Genomic DNA, 23,012 nt, shown 5'->3' on the forward strand with positions numbered 1-23,012 from the left:
ACTTATTAAGCAATCAAATAGCCCGTGCCCCAGTGAAATTTACTGGGTTCTATAAAAAAACGTGAACACAATGTTGAATTAAAACAAACGATATTATCATTCAATTTTATTTACGACTGTGTACCACCAAGAAAGTATTGCGCATACACAATTACACACACATTGCCCGTATCGAGATTGTACCGAAGGATATGACACACACTTTTGCAACGAGTGCATGAATTACAATGAGAGAATTGTCGTTAACTCTCCGCCCAAAAATTATTCAATAAACTTATTTTGCACGTGCACTGGAGTGAAAATGAAAGAAATATTTCTTATAAAAATATTTAAACAATTTTTTATTCATTTATTTATTTATATTGATAGTTATATTTGTTTATAATTCATTCAAAACTACAAAAATAATTTTTTATTTATTTATATATTTATATTTATTTATCTTTCCTCCAAAAATACCAAATCAGCACCAAAACAATTTTCTATTTATTTATTTATTCGTTCATTTATTTATATTTATATTTAAATATTTGAATCAAAGTAAATTCTTTCCCTTCACTTTATCGTAATCCATTTTCAAAAATTTATTGTTTAAAAATACACCCACAAATCGCATCAAAAAGAAAATTAATTAATTAATTTCCAAGAAATATTTTTCTCTATTGAAAAAAAAATTTGTTTTTCAATTCATTAATTTTTTTCACTCACTCCAGAAGCGTCCGAAAACTACCCCCGAACTGCCCTCGCACTCCTGGCATTTTTATGAATTCCCCCACACGACAATCAGAGGGGACAGACCTCTGGTTTTAACACGTGTAAGTGAATGCGTTCATTGTGTTGAATTTTCATAACAACCAGGTGGCATGATACTTCGGAATCAACCGACTGAATATGGGAAGTGACTTCCGGTAATTGGTTGACACCGGATGTCATCCTTAGACCTAAGGCGCGTGCCGACCACGCGACATTTAATGGGATAATTATCATTTTTTTAATTGGAATAGTTTACCTTCTTATGACTCTAATTAAAAAATTCAAAACTTATTTTTTTTAATTCTTATAAAATTGTTATTGCAATAGAATTAATTTCTATTTTCTATTCTTTAGATTTGACAATTAAAACAATTATTTAATTAATTTATTGTCATTTTTATAAAATTATTAATGCAATACAATTAATTTCTCTTTTCTATTTTTTAGATTCGAGTAAAAAAAATTTAATTTAATTTATGTAAAATTAAAGTTTTCTTTGTAAATTTTTATGGCATATAATTATTCCAAAAGCTCTCCCAACAGGGATGACGCGTATAAACTAAAAATTTAATCACGTATTTCTCCGTAAATTCCTCCGTGAATTTGACGAATGCATATGCTGCAACTTAGACAACAAGTAATTACGTATGTCGTGTTTTTATCTTTGAAATCGTGCGGGCAGCACATTGACTACGACCAAGCACCTGCCACGAGAGCGTGCCAACGCATACACACGACCCCATCACCGTGACGTAAATACACCCCTTCGGCATTTCTATTTATCCCGAATAATTTCCACTCGAGCAAACGAACACTGAATTTTTCCATTAAAAATTCGCGTTCCCCTCACAAGACGATACGACATCAAGTGGAGCTTCACAGTCTCATTATCGATCTAATTATAATTCCAAGGCTTACCCAGCACTTGTGGTGTCGTCATCGGTGACCGCACAAGGACGAAAAAGGAAAAATCCAGACGAATTTTTATGTTTAAAACATGATTCATGAATAACAAGACAAAGAATTCTCAGGGAATGAAAAAAAATCGCTGTTTATTCCGACAAAAACAGCAACAAATGTCAACAATTGATAACAGGGATTTCCCTGTGTTTATTATTTATCACCAAAAAGATAACAAAAATATATTTATCATTCTACGGTACAATAAAAGAAGCATAAAAAACATTAGCGATGACGAAGGCAGAAAAATCCATTTGCAATAACATTAATAAATAAACTCTCCAGACCTTGACCTTGACCTTGACGAGGTTTAAAGTCCGTCAGGATATCCTACAGATCCAGACTCAGGACTGTCCATCAGACTATCCAACAGATTTAGCCTCCGGCTGATCAGCTGATCCCCCTCCGCATCGCTGTAAAGATCCAACAAGATCGATCATAATAAATCAATCGTCAGAACGATCCACCAGGACATCAACTTACTCCCAACAAAATCCCAAATCCTGACGTCTGGACTATTCCGCCGGCGGACACTGGTCTGGCCGGACGCATTGTCCTTCCGAATTACGAAGATACCCTCGCCGACACTGGCAGACATTCACCCGACATTCCTGAAAGAAATCACCCCATCAACATCAGATTATCCCATCGTATTCCACCCCACGATCACCCGCCCAACCCGGACGCGGCTGACCGCCGGGTCAGCCGCGTCATCAACTGATGTTGATGAACCTAACGAAGGGCTCGCGTGAAGGTCCTCACCGGAGTGCACAGCATCGTACTAGATCTGTCGCAAGTCGGCGGACATGCGCTACCGCAGAAGGTGCACTCATCATTCGGACCGCCAGTGCATCTTCGAGTGCATTGACCAGGTTGACCGGACGAAGGGCACTGGTCAGGACGAACGCATTGTCCTTCGGAATTGCGAACGAAACCTCTGTCACACTCGCAGACGTTGATGAGACATTGCTGGAAGGGATTGAAGACTTCAAAGGGTTTGATTTCGGACCCAAAAAGGGCGAGAAGAAGCTTTTGATTGATCACTTCAAGTTAAGGACGAGGTAAAGGACGAAAGTTGGGCCAGGAACGAACGGTTGAGGACGATACCGAAGGGTTAATGAAGATCGCTCACCAAAGTGCAGATCCTGGGATTGGGTCTGTCACAACTGAGAGGACAAGCGCTTCCGCAGAGGGTGCAGCGGTCGTGAGGCCCTCCGGTGCATCGGCGGGTGCATTGAGGTTGCCGGGACTGCGGACACTGGTCAGGGCGGACACATCGTCCTGCCGCATTGCGAACGTACCCCCGTTCACATTCGCAGGTGTTCACTATGCATTGCTGAAAGTGATAAGGCCCAAGTGATTACGGTCCCATTCGCGGTGGAGAGCTAACGACACCCTGAACTGATTGTTTTCATGATTATGAAGTCAGTTGTGATGAAGCTGATGACGCGGCCCTACGTCCCACCCGTGGGCCTCATTCCCAATAAGAAAATCCAGATTTTTAACGATCAATTCACGTGATTACGTCGTTGGGACTTGCGTTTTCGTCCGCGGAATTTGGGAACAAGAAGTTTTGGGACTGACTGAGACTATTTGTGATGGGAGGAGTGAGTTTGAACGAACCCTGACCCCCCGGGCACAAGGACAAGGCCCCCCAGACCTTTAGAAGAGGCCGCGGTTAACGAATATCAAAAAAAAAAATCGATAAATGGGCCTGACGATGTCTTACCAAAGTGCAAGCCTCGGGATTGGGTCTGTCACAAGTCCGAGGACACGCACTCCCGCAGAGGGTGCACCTGTCATGGCGACCGCCAGTGCATCTCCGCGTGCATCTTGGGTCCCTTCTCGGGCATTGGTTGGGCCTGACGCACCGTCCGCGCGCGTTCCGAACGTACCCTTGATCACATCGGCAAACGTTGACGACACATTGCTGTGAAATTCCATGAAGATGAGAACACGAGACTTGTCTAGGTCTAATCCTAGTTCCTTCCGGGATGAAAAAATTACTGTCGATTGAATATCCCCCAGGACTTCTTCCCAAATCATCTTCGGGACCCAAAAAGGTTCTTCATAAACCAAAATTTCGAGGAGATGACGTCCAAGGAACTTGGACAGCTCTTGGAGGTCTTGTTCCTTCTTCAGGACTTGATCCTCCGCTTTAGGGACTATCGATCTAAATTATCGTCACTAGGATCCTCCCCAGGGGTCCCCAGGAGTCCCCAGGACCCTCAGAACCCACCGAATATCCTCTCAAGGATCTTCCGAAGATATTCAAAAGACAGAAATCGTTTCTTTTCCCGTGGAACAACTCACTTTCGTGCAAATCCCAGGTTCCGGTCGATCGCAGGTCAGCGGACACGCAGTTCCGCATAGGGTGCACTTATCGTTAGGGCCCCCGGTGCATCTGGCTGTGCATTCTGGGTCCGGCTCGGACGATTCCGTCGACGGTTCCGCGACCGACGTCTGCGCGTTCGCTATCTGCAACCCTGAAAGTTATCAACGGCATGCGATCATAATCGATCGCCCCATCATCGATAATCGATTGTCGGGGCCTCATGGCGTCTTTAGGGGTCACAACCGGGGGAAGATGGACGCCGACCCCGCGGTGGCGCTAGTGCAGCGACAACTTCCGCGCGGAATCACTGAATTTTTCAAATGGGACTCACCTAGGACTGTCCCAAGGACCAACAAGAGGATCTTCACGTGTCTCTCCATCTTTGGGGTCCTTATCGTCAGTCGAATCACTAGAAGAATGAGTTCACGCTCGATTAGGCACAAAGTATTTATACCGAGATGATTCGCACGCTTTGAAAGCTCGCGAATTTTCCTGTTTACAATTTGCAAATACGAACGTATCTGAGTTATCTCCGATTACTGTTCGGTATCAGACTAAACACTCATTGTTATTACGTTTAAAAATAACTTTTCATGACATCGTCTGGTGGTAAACGACAGACGTCGATCCAATTACAAAATTGGGGACAATAGACCGTCGATCACACGCTCCAGGTCATCCGAATACTAGACAACCCCAACGTAATCACACGAGAATTAATTTGTTTGACCAACATTTCGTGTTTGATTATCCCACGGGTTTCATACCCCATCAAAGGGACGGTACCCTTACGATTGTCGAGTGGCATCAGGGGTGGTGCACCCTAATTGTAGCACAATTCTGGTGAGTCAATAGTCAAATGGGAACGAATTCCGTTGAAGGACCGCACCCCAATCGCTTCATCCACGAGGTTCAGTCTAAATAGGAATCGATTATCGATGCGGAAGGTATCGATATCACGTCTCGTCGTGAATTTTTCCGCGAAACCGACTTTTCCCTGAATTTTCCGCATCCGAATCCGTGTTGGGAGGACTCAGGCCCTTCTCTGGGGTCAGAATCACCGAATCCGTTGGGCGTTAAGGGAATGCCGGTGATTGGGCCTGATAAGGAAGCAGCGTTGGGTCGCGTGGGTACCACCTGCTGTCTTTCCAACCACCAGACGTCACCTGCGACCACCAGGAGACAAGTTCCCCGCAACCGGGGACTTTCGCGCTTTCGAAAATGAAGGAATCGTCGAGGCGTGTCTCCTTGGCACATGTCGTGAAACGAAAAATATCCGGTAAGGAAATTTTTGCAGGCACGTGCTGGCCCAAGGACCCCCGAGGTACCTGCCCCTGGTGGTCGCGCATGCGTAAATCCGCCGAGGACCTCCTGCACCTGCGGAAGTCACCCCAAGGAAGTTTCGTTTGTTGATAGTGGTGATGGGTTGCGTATTGAGGGTACGCACATGCCGAGGAATTTGCTTGAAGGGGGTTGGTTTGACGATGAAATACTTTTGGGCACCTGCAGCCCCCAAGACGGGACTGATACCTTCGGGGACTTCAGCGGTGCGTGATTCCGGGAGCATATGGGGTGCAATTGTGTAACCGCCTGGAGTGGGACTACTGGGGGTTGGTAACTGCGGAACTAGTGGAGTCGATATTCGTCTTCGATTGGGCCTTAAAGGGGTGGGGGGTGGGGGTATTGAGATCGAGACGTTGAGGATTTGTTTTTGGGACCTGAGATGGTAGTGATTTTTGGAAGTGAGGGAGTGGATTTTTTAGGGAATCGGTTCTATCGGGATAAGGCCCCATGCGGGGCATGTTGGGCCCATTATGGTGCACTTCAAGATTTTTTTTTTCACGTTTGATTCAACCCCGAGGGTTCAAAATCGAACGCAGTATTAAAATAATTTATTTCATCTCAACTATTGAGGCCCAGTGAGGCCCCAAACTATGGAATCAGACAATTTCGTCTGAATGATTCCCTTTTCGACGTTTCCAATCACGAAATCCTATTCTCGATTTTTTTTTTGAACTGTGACTATCGGACCCAAAACCCCGACTTGACAATAAATTAGTTTGACAATTTTCTCGAAAATAAAAGGCCCAAATACTTCCGGAGCGCGTTCATAAATTCAATTTCCATTTCTACTAATTAACCCTCGAAATATTCGGATGAACCTTTATATCAAAACACAGCAGGTCCTGGGGGTCACTCGGCCATGTCTCCCCGGAGGGTGGAGCCCAGAGGCACCATCACCACCCATAATCAGCCTCACCATTGCATACTCAGGGGAGCGTGACAGACAGGTGACACGCGTGCGCCATGCGCTCAAGCCTTCTAGCTCATTTCAAGCACAAGCGGTCGTATGTGGAAACAATAAAATATTGAAATTGGGGGGGTAAACATGGGACGGGCCCAACTGTTGGTCACGTGCCGTTGTTAGCCATCGTAATTATTTTTAATGAACTTTTTCCTCGATTTCCCGCGCTCGCTGACGATCTAACCTCACTTTACGGAGCGATCTAACCTCGTTTTTCATTTTGGCGGCCATTACCCTAATTTTTTCGCTGTCAACGGACCCAATATCGATACCATCGATATCTCGAAAGTCCCTCACATTTATTACTCATCGATAGAGTCGTCAAAAGCGATTAATTTGAATCGATAACTAGTTTGAACAGAAATTTTTTAACGCGACAATTTTTTTTTTTTTCAAAATCGCCATTTGCAATTTTCAATTTTATTATTATTTCGATATTTCTGTTGTGTTTAGAGTTAATTACGTCGACAAAAGATTAATTCCCGATAATTTATCGAACAATCCAGATTATTCCAACCGCACCATCACTCGCTTATCGATCCCACCCCCATCTCTATCATCCCCCTAAAACAACCCCTCCCCAACCTACTCCAATAATATTATCCAGACCACCCAGTACCGTTTAATCCCCTCGAATATCCAGCAATTTCCCGAGCAACTCCGCAAACCCAATACTTCGTAAACCAATCGAACAGATTAAATTCGATATCAGTCCAGTCGAATCGATTAATTAATAACGAAGGGATTTCTCCTCGTGAACTTAAACGAGAATTTCATATCACCCGGAACGAATCGTGTAACGATCCACCGGTGGGAACGATGAATCGAGAACGAGACTAAAAAGTTATCTTTTTATTAAAAAAAAAAATAAAAAAAAAAAATAAAAATAAAAATAACGTAACCAAGTGAATTCAGCATGAGCTGGCTGACGAAGAACGGAAGTATCAGGAGCAAGGATAGGTAGGCAAGTTTATAAGATAAGCAACATGGAGTGTATAACCAAGGGTATATCCAATGGTGCGAGAAGGTAACGTATCACGATTCGTCCATCGGTGTCTGGTTTATCCGGATCCCTTATTCGTGATACGTAATCGCTTACTTTAGTGTATTGGTAAGACACCCGGACTCTACCTCGTCTGCAGCGCCCGCGGGGGGAGGGGGAGGGAGGGGGGGGGCTGGGCCCCTCGATGGAGAGGGGGTAGGGCCCCTCGGCCCAGTGACTTATCGCTCCAATTCAAAGATGGCGGGACTGTTGGCTTTTTACGATAAATTACGTGATCTTGTGAATCGATCAAATGATCACGGGACACGCTATACGGGAGCGGTAACAAGAGCGCCAAAAAATTTGATGGCAAGTGCACATGAACTTTATTTACAGGCGTCTTCGAGTTATCGAGAGAGTTAAACCTGTTTCAAGGGGGTGGGGTGGGAAGGGGAAGGGTTGTATGGTAGGTGAAGAAGTTGGAAAAGTTGAAGTGTTTGGTTTCAGGGATTGTGGAGAGGTATAATTGTGATTTTTTGAGGGGGGAGGGAATTTTTGGGGGGAAGGGGTTGATGGGGGTGAGAAGGGGGTTGTATGGGGTGTGTGAAGAAGTTGGAAAAATTGTTCTGTTTGATTTCAGGAATTATGGAGTGGTATAACTGTGTTTTTTTGAAGGGGGAGGAATTTTGGGGCGAAGGGGTTGATAGTGGGGGGTAGTTTTGGAAGGGGGTAGGAATGACGGGGATAGAGGGGTTGATTTCATGTTTCCGCGGGTGTAGAAATATAAATAATATTTTTTTTATGGAAGTTTGGTGATGGTAAAGGGGGTTGGGGGCGGTGGGGCCTGATTGGGCCCGATATAGGGGATGAATACTATTTTTGGGGGTTTGTTTTGAGTGGTGAGGGTTGAATGCAAGAGGCAATTCGGTGTAAATACAGAAGAATTATGTCATGATATCCTGGAACAAGGCCCCGGATTGTTGGTAATGTCGGGGGGACTCACGTGTACGCCATTGGGTGGATAGCGATGGAGAGACTCCCGTCGGATATCCATAAATCTATTTGATAGTAGAAAGTACTACCATTATTCTGAAACTAGAAATTTATCCGTCTTCCTATTGCTGCGCATATCGTGCGCAAAATTTCTACCTTTTGACCTCGAAACTGACGACTTTTGTTCGATATAAATCGAACTATTTACGATTTTACTTCTAATTAACAGCAATTAACATTTTAACCCTCTCAATTTTAATTTAACCCACAAAAATCCCCACACAAATGGCCCATTCTAATTTCGGATCCCATCAACACTTCAAATAAATCATATATAAGTCCCAAAATTTTCGTAAGTCCCAAAGTTTCCGTAAATAACTCTAAAATCCTCGAGTACTTCAATCCAAATGTTACTAAACAATTTTTCTCGATGATCCCAACCTCTTTATTATTATTATTACTATTTATAGTGATGGGCCTTATACTCAATGGGCCCTACAATACATTATTTACACTCTCACTCTATTCCATTACTTTCCTGCCCACAATACATAATAATATTCTAAATTTCTACTTTAAATTAAAAAAAAAATTACAAACTTCCCCTTTAACAACAAATTCAGTGACGTCAGGACTTAATGCCCCCTCCCCTCCCCCCCCTTCTCCTGTAACATAATCCCGATGAAAATTGAGATGTCAATATGGCGGTATGTTCCTCAATTAACTCGAAGATATCGCCGCGACGTAACAGGGTCAGAGAGTAAAGAGCGAGGCGAGAATATCGCGTGACGTCTTGGGCCTCTCGGTGGTCCCATCCCTCCCCCCTCCACCCCTTCTACCCACCCTGCATCCTGCCCCCCCCCCCTCCGCAACCCTCACCCTTTTTTAATCCTTTGTGAACACCATCACTCCCCCTCAACACACAACACATAAGTTTGAACAACTCTCGTTGTGGGTCCGTTGGGGCATCAAACGAAGATGGCGCGCTCGCGCGCGCGAACGCGTCCTGTGTGGCGCTCGGTTTCTCGCCGATGCCAACATAAAACCGCACCGTTTATGGGGTTGGTACCTCGATAATTCACAACATTGTCCGTACGGGATATTTACGGCTCGCTTCGTTACGACTGCCTCACGGTATATGGAGAAAACGTTTCAACCGTTCGCCATTTTTATTTTTGTTTATTTATTTTTTTTTTTTGCAGTTGAATCCTATCATTGATACTCAAATATTATTACTTTAGGAATAAATTTTATGATCATTTTTATTGGCTCTGAAATAAAATAATGATCGGGTGATAATGTTAAGGAGAAAGTAAAGATATTTTAGGGGTAATTCGTCTGTTTACTTTGTCTATCATCCCCTATTTTGATTTTGAACGTTCAAACTCGAACGATCTCCAGTTTCAGTTCGATTTAACGCCAAAATTCCCATCGATTTCGATGATTTAACACCGAATACGTCGAATATACGGAGATGGAACCTCAAAATCCGAATAACCAGCCTCTCCTGATCGCCATTCCGGCATCGCCGACATTCCGCCGACGTTAGGCCAACTGTCGGCCGAATATCGGCCCAATGTCGGCCCTTCGTATACTAGTAGGATCATGCCACGTGTATCCAACCGCGTAAAAATCCACCGAATAAATAACGGAATAACAGAAATAAATAGAGCTGTCGAACGTTTCGCGGCGCAACACCGGGGGAAAGCAGGGCAGAGATAAGCACGAGAGATTCCGGCAAAAAATCGGGAAGAATAAAGTCGAAAAGTGGTAGAGGGGCTAGAGGAGTTGGCAGGACGTGGGTCGGTTGGATCGAATTTCATACAAATCACCGGTAACTCAAGCCAAAAGCGAGGCGCACGCCCATGGCAGCATCAATAACCTCGACTCTTTTGTCTACGAGTCCTGATCTCCCTCTCACCCGCTGGTGAGGGCATTGATTATCCTGAATAATCACTGGCGATGGTGAATCACGATTTAATTAATCACAGTCCAATGGAGAATTTTATTTTTGATGGAAAATTTTCAAACAATGGGGGAAGAACAAGGGGTTTTTCATGCGTTCCCCTATATGGAACGTGGAACGAGCCGACTGGGGATAGTCCTTACGGTCCTTCCGCCAAAGAAATGACCGAATGCACTTTCCCATCGTGTGCTGGGTGGGTGGGAAGGGGGAGGGGGAGGGGGGGCGCACTGGCGGGAGTTGGCGCGAGTGCGGGCGATACGATGGGGGAACTATGGCATCACGTTGGCCACTTATCGTCGTTAACTTAACGCTCCGGTAACTAATACGTGCCAGTTGTTACCCGGTATAGGCGCACTGGCCGCCGAGGTTTAAGGTGCACCGGGTTTGTTGGCAGAGTGTTGGCGGAATAACGGGCGGAATGTTTGTGGTGGTTGGGTAGGGTAGGGTGTGGGAGGGGGGGCTGATGTTTGTGGCGCCGGGGTGAGGAGGTTTAGGGGGGTGGGTTGGGGGGTTTTAGGGGGGAGGGGGATGTTTGGGGGGAGGGGGCGTTGAGGAGGTTTTGTATTTTTTTTTTATGGGGTAATTGAGACGTTCGGGAATTTTTTTGGGAGAATTTTAAGGCGGGATTTATCTGGATATTTAATGTGATTTGGGAGGGGGGTGGGTGAGAGGTTTTAAGGGGGTGCGAATGGTTCTCGGGGGGTTGTAGGGGTTTTGGGGGGGGGGAGAAGTGGGGAAAGGACAGAATTTTTTTTTTGGGATCAATCGATTGATAATTTGGCGGGAAAAAAAATTTAAAGTGCATTTTGGGGTTCGGGGGGGGCTACAGGGGTAAATGGGGGTTAATCTTGAGAACGGTGGGGTGAAAATCACAAGAGAAAAGATTTTATTTGAAAAAGATTCTGTCAAGGACAATTTTTATTTGAAAATACTTTCGAAAGAGGATTTTTTAATGGAATTTTGGAACCAAAATTTTTTGGGACCACCAGGGGGTGCCCTAAATAACCTCCCAATGCTAGATAATTTTTTTTTCACAGAACAGTCCCAAAAATTGAATTTTAACGCGGGTCAACTGACCCATAGATCGATAGCACGAGAAAAATCGAGAAAAATCGAAAACTAAAATTAATTCAAAGACAAATTAAAGAAAAACATTTTACCCCCCCCCCCTCCCCCTCCCCGCCAAACCAGGAACCATCACGAGAATTAATAATTCACGAACTGGGCCCATTTTCAATCCCATCAAAAATAATCGAAACTCGATTTTTTTCATTCGCTAATTCGATTCCGTGACCCCCGCGAATAATTCAAATTTTGAAGAAAATAATACCGGAAGTGAATGCCCCATAAGGGCCACAGGCGACGAGGTCACGGTAGTTCAAAATCACTCTGCGATGGGAGAAGGTCGCGCGAGGGGATGGGGAGGTGGTTTTGAGGCCCCTACGGGCCCCAACGAGCCACACGGCCGTGACGCAGTGCCGAAGACAGCGTTAGAATACACGATGGGGTCCACACGGTTCCCAGGCAGTTCTATGAATACAAAATATACGAGGTCGAGTGCCAGTGCACCAGGAGATTCGCTCAATCATCCTGGACACGCCCGCCATATTGGTATTTTGCATAAAAAAAAAAATATTAACAAGTGGGTGATGGAAAGCGCGTTTTGAGCGATAGAAATCGATTATTTGCGCTCGTTTCTGGTACCATTGACTTCCCATTAGTTGTTTCATTATTATAATGAGTGGTAAAACGTCTTTTCAAGTTGAATTATAAACAAATGAATAAATAAACAATCTCGGGGGCTTTGTAGGGTTGAGAGATGTGGGGGGGTTGAAATTTGTTTAAATGAATTCAGAAATAAATAAATATTCGATGAAAATTTGATTGTTTATTAATTTTGCAGTAAAATGAAGTCTTTTGTTGTTAATTCAGTTGTAGAAAACTAATAAAACTAAAGGAAAATTCCGTTAAAAATATTATAATAATAAATAATAAATATAAATTTTATAAAATGTCGAGTTTACCTCTCCCTCTCTCTATTTAATTATTTAAAAAATTTTTTCGTTAACAAATTCTGTTGTAGAAAACCGATAAAACAAAAGGAAAATTGTTTATCCCCTTTATATCTTGTTTAAATAATTTTTGGGACTTAATTAATGAAAATAGAGTTCACAGGGAACAAAAAAATGAAAAATTAAATGAAAATTCAAATAAAAATATTCTAATAATAAATAATAAATATAAATTTGACAAAATGTCGAACATTAAATCGTAAATTTCGAATTTCAGAATAAAAAATTAATTAATTTTCTTCAATTATCCAAAATAATTTCCTCGTAACCGATATTCCCATTAATGTTCCTGCCACGCAACATTATCGAGATCTCGATATCTCGATAAAAATCGACCCAGCCGTTGGTAATCAATTACAAGTGAACTATTATAAAACTATTCGCATTCAATATCCAATAATTAACTGTCTTTCAACAGTCAATTCGTTTGAAAGTTAAATGTAAATGCGAGAGTATCGAATCCACGTCTTTATGATATCGTAAAAGAAAAAAAAAACTATCGAATGAAAATTCATCGCGAGGTTAATTCCGCGACCTTGCTTGTACCCATGGGAAGCCCGTGAGATTTACCTGGTTAATAGGCAACCTGCTACAGCTGTTGAGGAAAAGGTAAAAAGTGAACAGAGAAAAAAAAAAAAAAAAACTGGGTCTTAAAAGGGGCCTTACTCCTGATCGGACGTTGCGCAAATGATGGCGCGGGGGTGGGAGGATAGGATTTTTCAATCGCAGGGGGATAGGATCGTTGGACTGCGGCGAGCCGATGTCGGCAAAGTGCACAACCACTGTAGGCGCGATTGGGACCACTGAGGTGTGACGGAATGTGTAGTAATGTCGGGGCCAATAGGCTAACGACTACTGGACTTCTTGTAATTGTTCTCGGGGACTTGAAAAATGAGATGAACTTTGGATTTTGTGGGGATATATTTGAGGAATTTGGGGAGCTTTGGGCCTTATATACGAAGATAATTAAATATTATCTTAATGTATGAGGCCCAAAGCTCCCCAGACATTTAATCCTCTTCATATATAAGGCCCAAAGCTCTACAAATCCTCCAAAATTTACTTTTTATTTTTGTAAAAAAATGTCTGAGACATTTCCCGAGCTTTGGGCCTTATATATATGAAGATAATTAAATGTTATCTTAATATATGAGGCCCAAAGCTTCCCAGACATCTAATAATCTTCATATATAAGGCCCAAAGCTCCACAAATCCTCCAGAATTTATTTTTTATTTTTGTAAAGAAATGTCTGAGGAATTTCAGGAGCTTTGGGCCTTATATATGAAGAAAATAAAATACTATCTTCATATATGAGGCCCAAAGCTCCCGAATCCCCCACAAATCTCCCTAAAATACCAAAAGTAAATTGCAATTCATAAAATACTATTTAACATCAACTTTTTTTTTTTTTTTTTTTTTTTTTCGTTTATGATAATTAATTATTATAAATTATAATAAATCCTCGACACGTGAGACTTTATTCTCGTTGTTCGACGCTTTTTTTCCTCCCTCTCAATGTAATCATCACCTGATGAGAAATTCGAGGAAGGGAATACCACAACGTGCAGCACTCACTGGGACCAGAAAAAAAAAAAAAAAATTCAAAACGTGTTGTGAATCCCATGGATATTATGTATACAGTGTTAGGGCAATCTTTAGTTCCTTACGGCGGGGTTGGGACAAGTATACGGTGAATATACCTCACCTTCCTAATAGTCGTCATTACTCTGACGCCTGTGGACGAACGTTTGACCCCGCGGTCCGGCCACTTTGGGGCGTTAACTCTCGCGAATTATTTTTTCCTGGGGAATTTCACGGAAACGACGTTTCATTCCCATTACTGGAGAAAGCTCGGTTGTATATGTAGAAATGATGATTATGAAAGGGGCGGGGGAATTTCGAAAAATATGGGAAATAGTGGGGATTTTGGATGAATGAGCCAAATGATTTTGGTGCATTAAAAAAAATTAAAATTGTTTTTTTATTACGTTTTCCAGCATTTTTTTAATCAAAATGATTCAATTCTATGATATTATAGTGATTTCTAATGATTCTAGTGTTGATTTAAAATTAATGTGGAGCTATTAATTAATTTTCTTTTGAAAAAAAAAATAAAAAAATAAAAATTGTCTTTTTATTAAGTTTTCCATCATTTTTTGATCAAAATGACTCAATTCCACGATATTATAATGATTTCTAATGAATCTAGGGGTTAATTAAAATTAACGTGGAGCTACGAATTAATTTTCCATCGAAAAAAATAAAATAAAAAATAAAAATTGTTTCTCTATCAAATTTTCCATCATTTTTTAAATCAAAATGACTTAATTCCACGATATTACAATGATTTCCAATGAATCTACTGGTTAATTAAAATTAACGTGACGCTACCAATTAATTTTCCCCCCAAAAAAACTCCTCACTCACGAGCTCACCGACGAAAACAAAAAATTTCAAAATCCATCCCACCCCCTCCCTCATCCCCATCTATCCTCTCTCCATAACACCCCCCAAACTGTTCCTCATCCCCCTCGTCTTCACCTTCATCCCCCTAAACCCATTAATTACCCCAATTTCCCCCAAATTTCCTCAATAAAAAATATCCACAACCCCCTCATCCCTTTCCCCAATTTCCCACCAAAAACCCCCCAAAAATTCCAAACTCCCTTCCACCCCAGAACTCCCCCACCCCCTCTAATCCTCCCACCATTAACTTCCTTCCAAAATCAATCAATAATTCACTTCTTCGAATTTTCTGAAACCAAATGACGATTTGCTGACGTGATCCGATCGGAATGTCCTCGTCCTGAATTTTTTTTCTCCCCCAGAGACTGCCAGGTGTCCCCCAGGGGTCCCCCAGGGTTCCCCCAGGTTGTCCACCTCCTTCAGGATTCGAATCCTTTATCAAGATGCGTTTACCGAGTGCCAATTAGACGACCGTTGGCGTTTTATTTCCCCCCCCCTGGGTCTGACTCTCCTTTCATCTCCGTTACAACCCTCCTCCCCTATCCCTTTGATCACCAGCGACATCACCATGTGACTCCGTCACGACCCCAATGGCTACGACCTCTGGAAAATTCAACGATGGAGGGTACCCTGAATGGTGGACACGTTTTAAAGTACCCGATGGAGAATAGTCAGCACTCGAGTCAATCGGTTGCGATCTTCTTCTGGATTTTACGGTCCCCACGACCCGACGAACAATAATGAACCCGCATTAGGGGAGAAAATTGTCTTGGGGGAGGTAATGGAGGATTTGGAATGTGCCACACCCGTTGGTACACTCACTGGAGAATTAATTAAATTTTTTTTAATTTATTAATCGATTTGACTGATTTTAAAATATTTTTTATAGTGATTTAAGGTGTGGGATTTATTTTTGATTAGAATGTTAGGGAATTAATTTTGTTGTGAAGGATCTGCTGGGTTTTATGAATAAATGGGGGATTTTGAGATTTTTTGGGAGTTGGAAAATTAGGGGATTAATTAGTTGATTAATTTTTAATGTGATTTTAGAATATTTTGATGATGGAGGGGTTAGGGGGGGAGTCAAGGGACTTTTGGGGGATTATGACATGATTGAGATGTTGGTACAGTCACTGGAGAATTAATTAATTTTTTTTTTAATTCATTGATTGATTTTATTGATTTTTAAAGATTTTTTATAGTAATTTAAAGTCTGGGATTTATTTATTTAATTAGAACGTTAGGGAATTGATTTTGTTCTGAAGGATCTGCTCAGTTTTATAAACAAATTCGAGACTTTCAGATTTTTTGGGAGTTGGAAAATTAGAGAATTAATTAGTTAATTAATTTTTAATATGAAAACTCAAGGGTTTTTTGAATAATTATAACATTTTTCTAGTTATTAATAATATTCAAATTAAATATTTTGGGGACCAACGAAGACCTTCCTAATAACCCAAAATTTATAATCTAATTAATTCCCAAAATTTCACATAATTTCCTCATTAATTATTCAATCAAACCCGAAAATTCTCGTCATTTTCTCGTTAAAAATTCCTGAGCTTCATTTCCCATTAAAAAAATTTATTTAAAAACATTTCTCCATCAACTTACCCCTCTTCCCTCCCCTAAATAATTTAATTCTCCAAAATAATAATAATAATAACAATAATATCCACTAAATTAACAATTGAATTAAAATGAATCGATTAATTTCACTTAAAAAAAACTTAAACCAAAATTCCCGCCCTAATTACCATATCCAAATTTTATATTTTTTCCGACAATTCACATGTCTAACGAAATATTAATCCTTCACCCCAATTCACCCCAACATGCGCTAGAAATCCCTTCAACAACTCAAATCCCCGATTAGAAAATTCGAAACACGACATATTCCATATGATAAAACGGAAGGGAACGAGAAAGACCTCAATAAAAATTAATTTATGCCAGTGGTCGTCGGTCGTATCCCTCGAATATCCCACCTACGTGACGATCTGGTGAACCTGTCCCAGAAGAAGAAGAAGAGGCCCCAAGAAATCCCACCTCTGGTGCTGCGCCAGTACCAGAGGAAACTGATGAATCAGAAGAGATTTTTTTATTCTCCATCTGAACGAGATAAAGGGACAGGTAATTTCGTTACAAAAGCCACCCCCCCGTTGGACACCCCCTCCCCCCGGGTTCTCTATTTTCTCGTCACTCCATTTCATATGTAAAAGTGGTGGAGGCTGAGCTGGGCCTGAATGGGCCGTTTGGTGGGGAAAAAAGAGAAGTTGGGGCGTGATACTGAATCAAGACGCGGTAATTCCGGATGCTGGTGATGGTGAAAAGAATCGTGGGAGAGGGACTCGAAAATTTGGAGGTAACTTTAACCTGGTGGACAATGAAGTGAGGACAAGAAGATGCAGAGATACCCGGGGAGGAATTGAGGGTGGGGTAGGTTGGCGAAGGGTCGACTGCCGACTCTGGGATTTCCTAGGGTGGGTCTGACTTGAAGTGTCTAGTTTTTTGGGGATAACTCGGAATCTAGGGGAAATGGCGGAATTTTTGTCATGACATTTATTGTAGAACATAGTTCGCTCTACAAAAAAGGTTATGACAACAATTTTGCTATCTTTCGCAGATTTTGAGATATTTGCAAAAATGTAACCGATGGTGAGGGCACGTTTCCTGGGAGGGGTCTGACTTGAAGTGTCTAGTTTTTTGGGGATAACTCCGAATCTAGGGAAAATGGCGGAATTTTTGTCATGACATTTATTGTAGAACATAGTTCGCTCTACAAAAAAGGTTATAGCAACAATTTTGCCATCTCTCCCACATTCTGAGATATTCATAAAAAACTAACCTAGAAAATGAACCCGAATTTATCGAAATCTGACCTCGTCTCCTTTCGCCTAATTTAACGGGGCAGGGGGTGAGTGGGGCGAGGGGTGGGGGTAGGGAACCGCGGGTATTATCGGTGAACATCAAAGGAAAATTTCAAAAATGTTCGAGTAATGGGAGAAAGTGTTCACTCACCCGGTTCGTTGTAATCCGGTGGTGGGTTTTTCTCAAGATTTTTTTGATTTTTTTGATTCTGGTTACGGTACTGGACAATCCCACGGGTTTACAAATTTAGTCCTATCCAAATACAGGTGAAATGGGGAATATCAAAGGGGATGAGAAAATATAGTGAGTTTTTTTAAATTTCAGAGAAGAAAAAACTTAATTTTAGTGAATATTCAGTTACTTTTGAGAGATAATTATTTTTTCAAAAGTGTTTTGCTTCGGTCCATCATTCCCTGGGGGTCCGAGTTAGGCTCAAATTGTGGTCATTATGTTACTGTAGGGGATGAGCGTTTGCACGTGACCTTGAATCATTTTTTTTAATAATTATTTAGTTGTTTTTGTGGTCTCTCGAGGTTTGAATTTTTATTTAATTTGGTGTTTAGATACAGAAGGATTTTTTTTATAAAAATCGGGTCTTCAGAGGGGTAGATAGGGGATGAAATGGTACTTAACCCCTTTAGAACCCACGTCTCACCGGAAAAATTAGCCTGGGAAATCTAATTTTAATTAGTCTCGAGATTATAATTTTTTCGATCGAAAAAATTCAATTTTCGTCAAAATATTTATAAACTTTATTAATTTATTATCGCACCCTGACAAAAATACTCAGTAAAAACCACAAAACTATTAAACTATTAACATCATCCCCCATAAAAAATCACCCCTCCCCGACTTTTATTACAATAATTAAAAAAAAATGCAAAATTCCCTCTAAATTTTACTGAAAAAGGAAAAATTCCCAGAAAATTCCGCAAAAATTCCCATTAACCCATCGCCTGACCCACTTTACCCATCAAGTCACTCAAAGAGAATCCGAATAATAGAAAAAAAAAATGACGTCACATTCCCCGAAGAAGATTCATTACAAAATCGACAAAAGTCATGACTCCGCTGAATTATTAAGTAGTCACTTGAATACATCAATGCGCCATTTGAATGGTACAATGTCAAATTGCGGATAAATATACCGAGCTCATACGCAATGATTTCGTAGGGTACAACATCTATTAGCGAGTCATGCGCTTCCTTGACTCCATCAACACTGACATTTGTCAGTTCATACGGTGTAACGTGACGCAGAATAATAAAAGGCCCTCACTTTCGCTACCTCCCATGTACCGAGAAATTGCACAAGCCACGATGAGGGATAATGTAAATAATCATGTGATGGCTACTCGAGACACGTTTTAAATGATAATTAAGTCTATTCACCTGTAATTGGTGTCTTCGAGTGATTAAACTGACAGAAAATATTTTTTTACAGAAGAATTTAATGTGAAAAAATTCTTTATTTGCTAATTTAAAAAAAAAGGGGAGGATTTCATGGGGAATTGCAGGGAATTTCAGGGAATTGATTGGGGAATTTCGGGGGTTAATTAACTGTAAAGAAAGTAAATTAAAAATTTTTTTTTGGTGATAATTAATAATTAAACGAGTGAAGGGAGAATTTATTCGATTAAAAGGAAATTTCATTCGAATTTTGATGATATTATTTGTTTATCTGTTTAATTAACGAAGTTTATTGTTGTTATGACTAATAAAATTGTTGTATAAGTCTATAAAAAATTCCTGAGTCATAAAAAAAATTTTTTGTTGTTAAAATTCAATTTCTGGATTTTTCAAAAAAATTTAGAGAAATTCAGGAAAAAATTCCCTTTTTCAATTAAATTTCCAGTATCAACAATCAAATATTTCTCTTCATTAACTTGTAATTACTTTAATTAACAATAACATTAGCCCCAAAACACCGAAATCTCATTAAAAAAAATTTTCTATTAATTTATCCCGCAGTAAACGAGACCTCAGACCCATTTAAACTTTAAAAAATTCAAATTCCATTATTATTATTATTTAAATTGAATGAAAATGGTGATAAGGAGGAAATGAAAAGCTTCTGTTCTTTAATCCCGGCCTCTCTGACGGATCTTTGGGGCATTAGTCCCTGGGACTAACCCACCCCACAGGTAACTTACAATAAAACTAATCCGAAAAATTAATTCTTCGTCTTGTGGACCAGGTGTCGATCCAATAAACACTCGTTACCTGTTTTGTAGTGTGTGTGCATGTGTTTACATCGAAGACGAATGGGAGGGGGGAGGTAATTAAAAAAAAACCGTGACGAGGACTAAATGCTTCCGGTGAGAGCCGGAAAGTTTGATCGTAAAAAAAAAATCCGGTTAACCCTTTTTTCATACAGGAAAAGAAAAAATTGGGGGGAGGGAGCATTAATTTTTTTTATTAACATTTCCTTTTTGGAAATGTCAATAGATTTGTTGTGGTAAAAAAAAATATTTTGGGCCTTTTTTTGTTGTGTTTTTGGGATTTTTAGAGGAAATTTGGAGGGATTTGAGGGAAGTTGGGGTAATGATGGGGTGAAAGGGGGTTTTTAATGTTAATAATAATTTTTTTTGGGGGAATTTTTGTTTAAATAATTCTGTTTGAGAGAGAGAAATAGTTTATCGGTTGAGAAATAGAATAAATGTTGAATTTAATTTAATTTATGGATAAAAAATGGATAAATATAATAAATATTCCACATTTGTTGAGTAAATATTGTTTATAAATTTTAAAAATATGGGAAATCGACTATTTGTTTTTTCTATTAATGATTCAATGAAAAAAGAAATTTCCACGAAAATCCATTTCCATTAACAAAAAAAATGACGATTTTCTGGCACCAAAATTTGTAAAACAAATATTGTTAACATAAAATTTAAATAAAATCCCAAAAGTATAACAAAAATTCCACTTTTTCCAACACAATTTACCCCACTAGAAATTTTTCCGCCAATTCCCCTAAAAATAAATTTTTCCCCCAAATTTCTATTTAAAAACCAAAAAAATTACCGAACCCTCCCCCATTCTCCAAATAAATTTCCTCCCACCCTCCCACACCCTCCACTCCCCAATTTCCCCCAACAAGAGGGTTCAACCCCCCTCCCCCCAATCAATCGCCTTTTCACAATTATTTACCCGCCAAAAAATAAATAATTTTAAAAAATCATTCAAATAATAAATTTGTTTAAACAAAAATTAATTTCCAAAAATTAATTTGGATAATTTTCTCATGTGTTACGTGTCGGTTGCACACGACTGTATATTCTAGTGGAAACAGTGAGGGTCATCCTCGTCGACTTGATGTTCCCCAGGCTACGCGAATTCCTGACCCCGGGGTTCAGGTACACACAGGACGAATATAAGACGAGTCTTGTATATGAGGGAGAGGAAAAGAAAAAAAAAAATTCCAGCGAGAGGTTGTCGAGTTGAGTGGAAAGGGGGTGGGAGGACGAGGGGATGAGAGGGGAATACCGAAAGAGGAGAGAGTGAGGTGTGTGGGTCCTCGGTTCGAAAACCGCATTCCAATCCGTACGAATTCTCCGGACACATATCGACTCTTTTCGTGAGTATTCTACCCCCAAAAAGTCAAATTACGATTTACCAAAATACAATGGCTCGTTAAATTATCATAAAGCAGTTGTTGATATTTTCGAAGGGAAAGAGCAGCTTCGATTTAATTTTTTATTATTTATGAAGTTATTCAGGTGAGTAATGGGGGAGGAATTGTCAAAATTACCCGAAGGGTTGATCTGAATAAATATAAATATTTGTATAAATATTTATATTTGAAAAAGATGTTGTTGTTTATTGTATCTGTGAGTCAAATAAATTTTTTTTACGAAAAAAAAATGAAAAAACTGAAAAGAGAATTAAAAAATTGCGGAAAATTAATAAATAAATAAATATCTCCTTTAAATTGCTGTAAATTCCAGGGAATTCTTCCTGTGGAATTTTTGTTTATGAATTCAGGACCTTAACAATCGAATTATTTATAAAAATATTTTTTTTTTAATATTATATGGTATGATATTCTGTGTAAACATTTAAAACAAAAATTAAAGACATTTTCTCCAACTTTTATATTTATTCCCAATAATTATTAATAAAATATTAAAATTAAAAATGACTCTCATTATAATCAACCGAATTCTTAATTAATCGACTAGTAATTTTGCAGAATTATACCACCACATTTACCTATTCATATAAAAATCGCTTTATTCGAACAAATTAATGAACTAAAATGTTTACCACACGCCAAATATTTCTTAATAATTATTAAATCTACTGGTCTTAATTATAAATGTTAAAAAAATTTATAAAACCCATACAAATAAACAATAACAACATTAACTCAACCCCACGATCTAATAAATTGTAATTTTTGTCCGAAATCAATCAAATCATTAAATTTCAATTTGAATCTCATAAAATATAATCATGAGAATATTATCAATAAAAATAAATCGATTCGGAAGCCGCCATCAGTCGATACTTTCTACCTCGATCCTATCACACGCCTGTGACATTCAGAAGCTAAATTGAATTTCATTTCACATATAGAAATTCTATTTACCAATCATCATATACAAATGACATTTATATTCGAACGTACCTTCAATTTATCAAAATATTCAATCAACTCCAACGAACGAAAAATAATTTAAAAAATATTTAACTCACATGTCTACGCAACTGTGGGAAAACCACTCGATGATTCTTCGCAGGGGTTGGCCCAGTGTCGGGCCGACTGACGAAGTGACTAAAACGAGAACAATAATTATGGTTAAATAGTGTTTTTCCCCCGACAACTGAATGTTTAAGGAAACTTTTACTAATTTATTGGCACTCGGTAGTCGCCACAACACATCGAACTGTTATCACTGACCCCCACCCCAACCGGTCATTTGTCACGTTTTTCAGTTCATAAACATTAACATTAATATAAACAAAAAGCCCCGAGATTTTGCCGACGATAATCCCTTTGAATAACCAGTTCACGAGGTAAATAATTATCTCGCAAAGTCCTCACTCAGAACTGATTATTCATTTATTCATTAACTATTTCTCCAATTGTTGAGTTATCGTCACCTTTAGTTGCTAAATTCAAGGTCAGTCCTTGGCATAATTACGATAAAATATGCTAAACATCAGAAATGATAAACATTATCCCCATTCGTAAAAAAAAATTGAAAACAGAAAAAAAGTCGAACGAACCACATTAACGTCGGGAAATAATTTCCCGGAGGGAGACCCTCGGCTGACTGTCGGCGCACCATCGGCCGACTGT

General features: G+C 39.8%; 1 protein-coding gene and 1 long non-coding RNA gene across 2 annotated transcripts in view; one reads left to right on the forward strand and one right to left on the reverse strand.

Moving 5' to 3' along the window:
- Positions 1 to 23,012, forward strand: part of LOC135171340 (uncharacterized) — a 164,293-nt gene that overhangs the window by 116,129 nt on the left and 25,152 nt on the right. The window lies entirely within an intron of this gene.
- Positions 1,833 to 22,985, reverse strand: LOC135171332 (tenascin-like). Its single transcript, XM_064137815.1, has 9 exons — positions 22,940 to 22,985; positions 22,406 to 22,484; positions 4,380 to 4,457; positions 4,027 to 4,199; positions 3,443 to 3,643; positions 2,846 to 3,049; positions 2,476 to 2,682; positions 2,197 to 2,324; positions 1,833 to 2,126 (listed from the first exon to the last, which is right to left on the reverse strand). The coding sequence occupies exons 3-8, from the start codon at positions 4,426 to 4,428 to the stop codon at positions 2,229 to 2,231; spliced, it is 930 nt and encodes a 309-aa protein (XP_063993885.1). The 5' UTR covers positions 4,429 to 4,457; positions 22,406 to 22,484; positions 22,940 to 22,985; the 3' UTR covers positions 1,833 to 2,126; positions 2,197 to 2,228.

The sequence above is a fragment of the Diachasmimorpha longicaudata genome, chromosome 19 (genome assembly GCF_034640455.1).
Source record: "Diachasmimorpha longicaudata isolate KC_UGA_2023 chromosome 19, iyDiaLong2, whole genome shotgun sequence".
Taxonomy (NCBI): domain Eukaryota; kingdom Metazoa; phylum Arthropoda; class Insecta; order Hymenoptera; family Braconidae; genus Diachasmimorpha; species Diachasmimorpha longicaudata.